Raw genomic sequence first — 11,347 nt, forward strand, 5'->3', positions numbered from 1 at the left:
CCGGCTCTTCACACGACGCATCAACCAGAGGAGGATGATTATCGGTGATTGCCATGTCACCAGACGAGGAAGAGCACCCGCAGCCACCCTGGCTGTCATGTTTGCACTCCGGCCGCAGCAGGCAGGACCTGATGGAGGGGGTTTATGTTGATACGATGAAGTGGCCAAATCCCACTTCGTGCGGGGCAGCCGCCCTGCTCCGGGGTTCCCGGGTGTCACCACCATCCCCACACCCCCCAGCCCACGTGGGGAGAGCAAGAGGTGAATGAATAAAAGAGGGTGCTTTACTGCTGCTGTTGTTTTATTGATTATTGGCAAAGGAGAGTGACTGATGGTGGAGTCTGGAGAAGAGCAAGGTGAGCAGAGGTGCAGGAGACACAGAGGAGGAGAGAGGAAAGGAGTTCCTGCAGGGAGAGGACACAAAGGCAACATTTCTGCCGTCATCTGCTACGGACATGTGCTACAAAACCCGTCAATGTGTCGTGTTCGTGGTGAGGCAGAGCAGAAGTAACGGGCTAAGTTGTAGCGAAGTGAGTTTTGGTTAAATGAGAAGAAAAATCCTCTGTGGGGGATGTTACTGTGGAGGTGCAGTGTGGAAGTGGAGCTGGTGCGATGCTGCAGCCGCACTGTCAGCGCAGCTTTCGGTTCCTGGACCTCTGCGTTTCTTATGGCAGATGTGCACAAAGTCTGTGGTTTTTGACTTAAAATCGCCTAGAATGGGAAGGGCGTCCTGTGGGGAAGCGTGCGGCCACAGGGCGGGAGGAGCACAGCCTTAGATGGCAAACTGTTCCTCGCCGCCAGGCCCTTTTCCTGCTAATCCCTGTGAAGTGCCTTATATAGTGCACTTGGAGGAATTTATAAATAAAGGCTTTTTGTCACGATTCAGGAACGCATCTCCCTCCATGGCATTTGAAGCACTCCTTCCTGTGCAAAGAGCAGCGCCCGGCGGCGGCCAGGGCAGTGCCGGGCAGGAGCGGGGCTCCTCCACCTCCTCCTGCTGCTCGGGGGAAGGAGGCAGGACGTAACGGGCAGGGGGTTACACTGGGATTACAGCAGCAGCCAGCTCCGTGGACCAGGGACTGTCACCGTTTGGGTTCATGGCCACTGTTTTATACCTCGTCCCTCTGCAGCCGGGTCCCCGGGGCAGCTCCCTCCTGCCCTGGGCTGAAGGCGCCTGCGGGCCTCCTCGGGACAGGCAGGGCAGGAGGGAGGTGAGCCTGGCTTCTGCGCCCCCGTCACTGGGAAAATAAGCTGCTCTCTGGCCATAAAACCTGCTGAGACCCATCATCTGCCCCGGCCTCTGCTCAGGATTAATAAATAATACAGTAAAACCAGACTTTGCAGTTGTCACTCTATTGCACACGAGGATTAAGCAGAAAACTCATGGCAGCAGGAACAGAGATCTGATTTACAACAGCTCAGACCCCTCCCCACTAATGAAGCCCCTTCATTAGTAGGGGATGGGGTAGCAATACAGGTTGGGCAACCCGGCTCCGCCAAGGGCGGTGGCGTCCCGACCCATGGGCAACAGCGCTGCAAGACTGGTTTGGTGTTTGCAGGGTACCGGAGCTCCTCGGAGGAGAAAAGCAGAGGGTTTCCTCCAGAGCTGGGTGCCAGGGAGGGAGGGAGCTGCCTGCCCCAGTGCTGCCAGGCCGGTTCCCATGCCCACAGCGGGGCCGTAGCCAGGCTCTGTGCCCGCGGCGCTGCTGCCCTCATGCAAACTGTGACTTCATTCTGGCCCGGCAAGGGCAGAGATGAGGCTCTGCGCATCCTGGTCTGGGATGCTCCTAACGAAGATCCAGGAGACTCAGAGATGCGTTGCCTCCAGAGAGGCTGGTCAGGCACAGCTATAAATAGCCCAGCCAGGCATCAGGCAGTGAACCCGAGCAGAGTCGGCTGCCCTCACAGCTGGGTGCTCCCGGGAGCCCTGCAGAGACGACCGGCTCTGCTGCTCCGCAGCATGGCCCTGGGACCCTCCCTCCTCCAGCCGGGCAAACCTAAACCATGCCGCAGCCTACGGGGACGTGGGTCTGCCCCATCCCCACTCCCAGAGCTCCGTGTGGGCTCCCACATCTTGGGCACCTCTGCAGAACTGGGACCTCCTGCCTCCCCCAAGCATGTCCCACTCTGGCAGCTGCCCATCATCTGCCTGGGCACGGCCTTTCCCTCCTCCCCAGCCCCAATATCAGCACCTCTGGCCCCCTCCAGCCCCCTCCAGCCCTGTGGAGCCTCTGGAAACACTACCATAAAAATATTTACTCCCGCTGCTGCTGAGATTGAAGCTCATAAAGGGCTGTAGCTAAGCCTGTTACTGCATTAGCACTGGCATCCAAAACAGATGAAGGCAGAGTCCCGGCTGGGGGTGGCCTGCAGTGACCCAGAGCGTGTTGGTGGGTGCAGGGCACTGCCCACTCCCCCTTCCTGCAGAGGGAGCAAGAAAAGTCAACCTGCAGAAGAAAGCAAGAAAAACCCTGCTCCAGGGGTGCAAAGAGACCATCATTTATTTCCCAGAGCAGCACAAAAGGAACTTGACGTTAATACGGCTGATGCCTGGGGCTGTAATTTGACAGTCGCAGCCCACCCCTCCGCTCCGGCCGCATATTTATTTATTGACATTTTGCTTCTTGGCCAAAGCAGCTCTTGGTGCAGCCCCAGGATGTCTGCAGCTCCCGTGTGTGCGGTGCCAGGCAGACAGCAGGTTACCTGCAGACATTTCCTGGCCAAAGCACCCAGGCTTTGAGAATTTGAGCTCAGAGGGGATGCTAATTCCCTCAAATTATCCATCTGAAGGCTGGAGGTCAGGTCCCATGCCATCCGTGGTGGTCTTACAAACTTAGTGCTGCGCCCTGCAGTGTTGGTCCTCACTTTTCTGCTGCTCTCTGGCTTCTGCTGTCTTAAGTCTGAAGCTCAGGTCTGGACCCAGCTGGGAATAGTAAATATTTTATTTGCTGTTGGGAGTTTTGACCAGTATCTCAGAGGCTGCAAAGGTCACATCAGGAAGCATCCACTTCATTAGCAAAAAGGATCGTCCCATTCCTGGGCTGCCTGCTCGGCAAAAGCGCAGCCGTGGAGTGAACTCCAGCCTGTCCCCCGAGTGCTGTTACCAGCTGTAGGTTTGTCTTCCTTGAGCAATCAAATTAGATAGATTTCAGTACCCGGGACTGGTCTCCTTGGATCTCAAGGCCCACATGCAATTAAAACTGGTCGCATTAAAAGCCAGCTGAGCCCGGGCAGTGCTGTTTCCGTCTCGCCGCTGTTCACACTGGGCAGCGCTGTGCGGGCACCGCAGGGTGTGAATGAGGACAGCACACGAACGGGGACTTTTTTGTTTTGCTGGGCTTTTCTCCATGTGGTTTCTGCAAAGGGCTTCTTGGCACCTCTGCGCAAGTGAAATGGAGCAACCAAAACGGGAGCTGGCTGTCGGCCAGCCTGCCAGACGGGCCCGCGGGGGCAGCCCGGAGGGCAGATGTGTGCCTGGAGCATGTTTATCGAGGGCAGCAGCCCCGCGCAGGGAAGCCAAGTGGCCAAAGCCCTGGTGTCACACCTACATGCCAGGATTCTGCCGGCCCCAGTGCAGGACCCCGTGAGACCTCCAGGGCAGGTGCGCAGGCAGCAGACAGGTTACAAGTGTGAGTCTCCTTTGCCATTTCCCACCCTGAGGTCTGCACACCACAGGCAGCATGGGGTCTCACTGCCAGCCCCCCGCTGCAGGGCTGCCAGCCCATCGGGGTGAACAGAGAGATTTTATTCTCCCCTTCGTCCTTGCCTTGGTTTTCACATGTAGGTGAAACATCACAGGTTCTCACGGTGAACGTACGACGAAGCTGCTCAAACACCCGTGTGTCACTCCTGAGCACTGGTGTGGTGCAGGGCCAGTTCTCGGCGGCACAGTGCCTGGGGTTGGGATTTGATCAGTTTTCCCACAGGAAGCAGGGCTGGATGTGGCAGGAAAGGGACCTGGCGGGACTTGCTGAGACACCCCCAGGAGAAGAGCAGCAGCTCCCGCAGGACATGGGGCTAATCTAGTGAAAGGTGTTCCCACCTTTGCTGGGCATTCCCCAAGCTTTGCTGCCAGTGTAAAAGCAAGAAAACCCCCAAGAAATGGGGGAGCCCTCTTGACATGTTCAGGAAGGGGGAATCTGTCTGACTTTGCAGGTCAAGGAGAGATGCTGAGTCCTGTGGGGGAAACACGCACTTACCTGCCTGAAAACCCCGACATCTGGGGACAGTGGAGGAGGAGGAGGTTACATCAAGCTCCAGGAGAGCTGGATCTGCTCCTAACGGGGCTGCTAACAGCCTCAGGGACCTTCCACAGGTCACTCTCCTGCTACTGCCTTAGTCTCTAAGCTCTGAGAAGCTGCAGCAATGCCAGCCGGATTGGGAGGGCCTCACACAGCTCAAGTGATCAATGACCATCAGGCATTGGAGATCTCAGGTGGAAGATGCCATCAAGGTGCAAAGCACTAACTACCACTGACAGAACTGTTTTTTCCCTCTTAGGTTGAGCCGTCTTTCCAACAACACTTTGCACGTGGCGGTCCCAGGCCTGCAAGCCGCTCTGTGGTCACAGAGAAGTCTCACGGAAGGCCAGGAATCCGCTGGTGGGGAGCCACACGCAAGACCTGGTTTTACATGTACACAGCACCACCGAAATGCAGCCGCTGTGGGTGACCGCCACGCCTGGTGCCCAGCAACACCGCAGCAAATCCAGCCAGACAGATGCTCTGCAGCCTCTCAGGGTTGGGAGTGTAACCCTAATGCCACGCAGGCCCCCTCCACGATACAGCCCTGTCACACCTGTCATGCGGGCAGAGCCAGGCCCACGGGGGCCAAGGCCGCCTCAAGGGTTCAGGCCCCCCCAAGGCAGTTCCCACCATGGGGACCAGGTCTCCCCAAGGCAGTGGGTCCCCCCCAGGGGATCGGGGTCACCCCCGGCGACTGGGGTGGCCAAGGCGGCTGGAAACCACGCCCCCCCGGGCATGGGCCCCGCGGGACCAGGCCTCGGCCCCTCACGGCACCGGGGCATCCCCCCGCCCCCGCGAGGCACCGCCCCGCCCCGCACCGCCCCGCCCCGCCCCGCGCCGGCCCCGTGGCATTGTGGGATGAAACAGGATGTAGGCAGAACAGCGCGGGCGGACGGGCCGGGGCGGCGGGCCGCGGCCGCGGCGCAGCCAATAGGGGCGCGGCGTGGCGGACGGCGCAGCCAATGGGGGAGCGACGGGCCGCGCGCCGCAGCGGGCGGGGCGGTATTTGAGCGCGGCGCGGCGGCGGGGCGCAGAGCGCTCGGCGCGGCGCAGGGAGCGGAGCGGGCTGAGGCGAGCGGGTCCGGGCCTCCTCCCACCTTCTCTTCCTCGGTGCCTCGCCCTCCCGGGGTGGCCCTGTCACTGTGAAGGTGAGCGACGCTCTCCGCCGGGCCGGGGCGGCGGGGACCTCGGCGCCTCGCCTGGCCTCGGTCGCTCCGTGTGTGAGGTAGCGGTGGGGCCGCCCTGAGGGGAGAGGGTCGCGGGGAGGCCGGCCGGCGGGCGGCTCCTGCCCGTGGGGAGCTGCCGGCAGCGCTCGGAGACTGCCCCGCCCCGGTGGCCTGCTACCGGTGCGTTGCCGGCCCCGCTCCGGGCAAGGTCACCGCCGCCTCGGGCGGCCCCGGGGCTCCCCCCGTGAAGGTCACGCAGGGCTCCGGCCTGCACATGCGCCTGGCTCTTGGGAGCGTTTCCCCGGGCCCTCTTCTGCTCTGATGGGGAAGGGGCTGTGCCGCACCCCCTTCCTAGGGCCCTCTCCGGCCGCGGTGGGGGAAGCGGTGGGTGCTGGGCTTGGGCCTCGTCTGCATCCTCAGGCTCCATACTGTCCTGGTGGGGAAGTGGTGGGTGTTGGGCTTGGGCCTTGTCCCAGTCTTAGGGCTCCTTCATGCCTGGGGAGGGAAGGAGTGGGTGTGGGGGCTTGTGTCTCATCCCATTCCCAAAGCCGCATCTTATCCTGGTGAGGGAAGGAGTGGATGCTGAGCTTGAGCATCATACCCCTCCCAAAGCCTCATCCTGTCCTCTTGGGGGAGTGGTCGGGTGCTGGGCTTGGGCCTCATACTGCTTCCAAGGCCTCATCCTGCCCTGGTGAGGGAAGGGTTGGGTGCTGCCTTGGGCCTAATCCCTAACTCCCAAGGCCTCATCCTGTGCTGGACTGTCTGCTAGGGCTGTGGTCTTGTCTTCCTTCCTCAAGACCCCATCCTGCCCTGGGCTGGAGAAGGGCTGGCTGCTGGACCTGTACTATAACCCCTTCTCTGGCCTGTCCTGCTCTGGGTTGGATGCTGGGGCTGTGTGGTTTTCCTCAGACTTGGGTGGCAAGCCCCTGAGGGATAGCTGTGATCTTGTGGCTTAGGGATAAAAGTATGTGGTGCCTTGCAGGGACGGTGCCTCTGTAACCCCACAGGGGAACAAGCTGAGGTGGGTCCTGCCCTGTGGTGTTCCGGTGGGTGGATGGGGTGGCACTCTCCCGGCGCCACAGCAGGTGCTGGGGACCATCCCTCCAGCAGCACAGCTGGCTGCCACCCTCTGTCCAAAGATGCTGTGCCCTGGAGCAGTGCAGTGCTGGGGAGGGCAGGCTGGCCAGCACTTGCAGCTCTACTGAAGAAGGATAATTGTTTTGTTGGGTTTTTTCTATGGCGCTGTTGGCCCTCGGCGGTGTGGGCCTGCACTGAGATGCTCCTTGCCTAAACAATGAGGAAGGAAGATGCTTTTTGCAGGTCACTCCGTGGCTGGTTATGTAATGGTAAATGTCCCCTGAACTTGGCGTGCAGTGGAGGTGTGCAAAGGCCTGATGGGCGTGAGAGCTTGCTCCCCGTCTTCACCTAAAGAGGCTTTCCCAGAGGAATGACCCACAAGTGAATTTCTGGTACTTAGCTTTTCCTGTGGGCTGGACCCCCAGAGGACTTTTCCAAGGGATTGCCAAATTCCTGGATAGTGAATTGAAATCTACAGGCCATTGGTTGGGCTGTTCTGAGCCATGTCCTGTCCTGCCAGGGTTTCTGGGCCACAAGCTAACACCCACAGGCATAAACCACATCACAGAGGGGAGCAAACTGCCTGTAAGTGGCTTTTCCAGAGATGTGGTAGGGGTGCATGCTCTCTGTTGGCATTTGAGCTCAGTTCCTGTCATTCCTCCTGGTGCTATTAGTGTATGCTAATAGCAGTGCTCTATTAAACATTTTATCTAAAATGTATAAATTAAGGTTGCAATAGAAGTCTTCAACTGCAGGCAGAGTGAAGAATTGAAGTATTGTAATCATAGGCTGCAATTATGTAACTGGATTCTCTTTCTCTCTGGATAGCAGGCTCCTTTAATTGCTGTAACAAAGCTACTCCTTCAGTTTTCTGGGACTGTTCCAGGAAGCGATCATTGCAGCAGATTTTCTTCACTCCTCAGTAGAGCTAAAAATGTGTAGTTTCACTATTTCAAAACATGCTTGGTAGTATCACTCAAGACTTACAGCACTGTAAAAGGATTTAGGAAACTTAATGGTGCTATGCAGGCTTAATTGGAGGCACTCCTTGCCATTAAGAAGCTTATTCCCACAAAGTTTTAATATGCTCTGGTAAGACCTGCTGCCAAGGTGAGCAGCTGTGGTCCTTCTCAGTGTAGACCTTCGCTTGACCGGTCCCCCAGATAACGTGTGCCTCCTGACCAGGCCTCACGTGTGGCTTGGGAGCAAGGGCTCTGGTGCCTGCAGGGGTGTTGGAGTGTGCAAGCCAGCAGCAGGACTGCACAGGGCTCCTTCCCTAGGGCATGTGTCATGGCCTTAGCTTGAAGAAAGGCCGCAGGACTGGGATTGTCAAATACCTGTTTTTTAGGATAATATGAACTGCACTGGAATCTTCCCAATGCTGAATGCCTCCCTGGAAAGGCCATGGCTGATCTATGTATAAATGGCTTCAGTGATGTACGAAGCACCTGAAGAGTGAAGGGGGCTACACGCTTGGCTTTAATATACCACACTCTAGTTTCTTAAAGGTCATGGGCAGCACTAGCATGCTGGTTTCTAGCATCTGTGTTGTGGTTCACAGGCAGGGAGGCTGGGAAAGGAGGCCACTTTGCCAGGCTGTAGCTATGCTAGCTTTGTGGTGGCGTGTGCGTCCCCCTGCCCCTGTTTCTAGGCTGCAGTGTGAGGTTAACCTGTTTCTGGCTAGTCAGACCGGCTTTGTCCCATGGGAGCAGCTGAAGTCTGGGTTTCAGTGGCAAAGCAGTGGCGAGGGAATGATGATAGGCTGAATGTGGAACAGCCCTCCTTCCAGGCTAAACTAGCATCAGTAACTGTAACTCCTGGCATGGGGTGGAATAAAAGCACTGCTGTTGTTAACGTGCTTCCTGAGCTTCCCTGCTGGAGACAGGCAGTCTGGGATCCATTGCTTGCAAGGCTCTGGACAGATAATGCTCCAAACCACTAGTGCACCTGGAAGGCAAACTTGGCTGTACCCTATTGATGTATAGGAGGGCTGTGGCTCTCTGCAGATCCCGTCTCCTCCCACACAGTAAGCTTTTTCTGCATGTGTTTAATGCAGGTGCTGATGTTGGGCTATCTCTGATCTAACTACAGTGCTCCAACTATAAGGGGCACCTTAGCCTGGGACTGCTGTAGGCTGCCCTGATAAACTCACCTGGGCCATAACGGGGGGTTTGTAGTATCAGCTTGTGACGCAGCCTGCCATAGAGAGGACAACCTCTGATGCACAGGAAGCTTCTCCTTTCTTGGGAAGGGATTAAAGGAATCTATGTTCTGCCTTAGGTTCACGATGTCTGACAGAAAGGCTGTGATCAAGAATGCGGACATGTCCGAGGACATGCAGCAGGATGCTGTAGACTGTGCTACACAGGCAATGGAGAAGTACAACATAGAAAAGGACATTGCAGCATATATAAAGAAGGTAACTATGGGATGAGGGGGCTGCTCTGGCTGAGACTTCCTGAAGCTCTTAAGTATGTGTGCCTGTCATGAGCCTGAGTGCCTGTCTGAGACTTCATACTTGGGTGTTTGAAGGGGGAAGATGCTTTCTTTGCTGCTTTGCTGCTGTTTCCAAGAGGACAGAGTGACTTCTCCAAGGTCGGAGGAGGGCTATGGCAGAGCAGGGCCTGGTCTGTTGCTCTGGCAAGCTCTGAGCAGGCGGTGAGAGTGCTGTCCCTCTGGATTTGCCAGCCTAGAAAGAGCTGGCTGCAGTCTCTTTAGGACTTGCTCCATAGATGACGCTGCTTGACTTGCAGTCCCAGCGCAGGGTGGGATTACTCTGTCTCACTCAAAGTGGGCAGCTGTGCACGTGTGGTTCTGTCTGCCATGTTCCTGGCTCCGGGGTGGGCGGTGTGGAGGAGGATGGGGCCTTGTGCTGGCTGGCAGGGTTGTGAAAGGCACTGCTTTAAAAACAGCATAAGCAGCGGCCCTGGCGTGTGAAGAGGTGTCTCCCCATTTGCAGGAGCCCATTAACTGAAGTCTCATGCTTGATGGCATCTGGGGAGCTGTCAGTTCCCTCTGTACCTGCTTCTCTGAACGGTTGGGCAAAGTGCTTTTGAAGGAAGAAGGTGTGACTTCATAGGCAATGTGGTCCTGGCACCTGGGCTAGCTTTTGGGCCTTGCTTGTAATCTAAGCTTGAATGTGAAGGATTCAAAGGTGTCTCCTAACTTCTCGGATCACTTTGATCGGAGTCAAGACTTATCTCAAAGTGCGTGGGGCAGTGCAGCCTGTAAAGTGAGTGAGTGCAACAGAAGGCATCCAAAAAGAAGCTGGCCTTTATTTCCTGAGAGTGTGTTGGGAGGAGGGAAGCAATTTGATGCACCTTCATGCCCTGGCAAGAAAGCTTTTCCTTACTTCAAAGGTTACCTGCAAAGAGCTCAAACTGTCTTGCTGCTGTCTGAGGACTTAACACTTGCTTTAATCTTGAATGTTGAGTCTGTTCTTCTGGCTCTGTCTCAGGGGAGGGGAGGGAAGGGTGTTCTTGGGAGCTGTGTATTAATTAGAGGGAGGAGAATGGTCTTTAACCCTGTCTTACCTGTGGAGTAGAGGACTAACTATTAAGCCAGCATTCAGCTTGCTTACCTCTGACCTCTTAGGTCTATCATGTGCTGTCTGGCCTGTGAATTTGCCTGCTCATTTTCAATGCAGGTGTTTTCCTTCACGTGAAGAAGGGTCCCAAACAGCAGAAGCCAGACTTCTTCCTTTTTTTAGGTGACCTTTAAGCTCAAATGCCTTGCTGGAGCAGACATGCCAAAATCTTTTTTTTTTATTTTTTGTGAGTGGGCTTGGAATGGGAGAGGAGAAATATTCTCCTGAGCTAGCCTACACACAGAGCTTGAATAGCACTGTACCAAGGAGAGCTCTTAGGTCTGCGCTTTCTGCCTGGGGCTGATGGATGCTCTAAGTCTCAGGAGATGATTTCCTTGTGTCGGATTCTTCAAACAATACAGTGCAGAGGTCTGGTTGTGTCAGTCACTACCTCGCTTAATATAATAGTGTCTTGTGATGGGGAATCTAAAGATGCTGTAGGTGGGAGGAAAGGCGATAGTGTGTGAAAAGAACCAGCTAAGAACTTGTGCTTAGAACTATTTTCATGTGGGCTTTCTTGGCCTTAATGCCTCTCTTTTCTTTCTTCAGGAATTTGACAAGAAATACAACCCAACTTGGCACTGCATTGTTGGCAGAAACTTTGGCAGCTATGTAACACATGAGACAAAGCACTTCATCTATTTTTACTTGGGTCAGGTTGCAATTCTTCTCTTCAAGTCTGGATAGGAAGTAGGAGCAAGTGAAATTTGGACTGTAATGCACTGATGGCTGAAGCCACGACTCCCTTTAACATGGCTATGCCGCTGCATGGACTGTATACTATATTTAATGTGTATATGTTGCAGTAAAAATCTACTTCTGTTTAGTTGCCTGGGAAGAAGGCGGCATTTTTTTGTTACTGCTTTTTTTGGTTGTATTGCACTAGGAAACCTGTAAATGCTTAAACAATGGCCTTTACGTGGGAAGAAATAAAACTATTCCACAACAGCTCCCTCAGTGGTAACTCCTTCTTTGAGGCTGGGAAAACTTCTTTGGGCAGGCCAAAAGACCCTGACTTCTTTACTGAGTTTTATTAGACTGTTAATCTTGTAACGAGGAGCAAAGCCAGTGTGAGCCTCTGTACCCACCCTGCAGACTGTAGAGAGCTGGCTCTCCCAGTAACCTCAGTGCAGGTACTTAGACCTTCCCTGAAAGCTGGTGGGGTGGCTCTTGATTATGTGGCTTTCACATGAGTTGAACTCCACCTCGGACTGTGATTAAACAGACTTGCAGCTGGCACCCTTGGTGTTCTTTCTGTACCCATCACTGTATTT

The 11,347-nt window shown here is 55.5% G+C and overlaps 1 protein-coding gene across 2 annotated transcripts; it reads left to right on the top strand.

Moving 5' to 3' along the window:
- The first annotated feature begins 5,233 nt into the window (after positions 1-5,233).
- Positions 5,234-11,023, top strand: DYNLL2 (dynein light chain LC8-type 2). Of its 2 annotated transcripts, XM_063341148.1 has the most exons (3): positions 5,234-5,392; positions 8,768-8,906; positions 10,623-11,023. In XM_063341148.1, exons 2-3 carry the CDS (start codon positions 8,775-8,777, stop codon positions 10,758-10,760), a joined length of 270 nt encoding a protein of 89 aa, XP_063197218.1. In that variant the 5' UTR covers positions 5,234-5,392; positions 8,768-8,774; the 3' UTR covers positions 10,761-11,023. The 2 variants fall into 2 exon arrangements, with proteins under 2 accessions (XP_063197218.1, XP_063197217.1); XM_063341147.1 differs by lacking the exon at positions 5,234-5,392 and having other exon boundaries at positions 8,754-8,906.
- The last annotated feature ends 324 nt before the right edge of the window (positions 11,024-11,347 follow it).

This window comes from Chroicocephalus ridibundus, chromosome 7 (genome assembly GCF_963924245.1).
Source record: "Chroicocephalus ridibundus chromosome 7, bChrRid1.1, whole genome shotgun sequence".
In the NCBI taxonomy this organism is placed as follows: domain Eukaryota; kingdom Metazoa; phylum Chordata; class Aves; order Charadriiformes; family Laridae; genus Chroicocephalus; species Chroicocephalus ridibundus.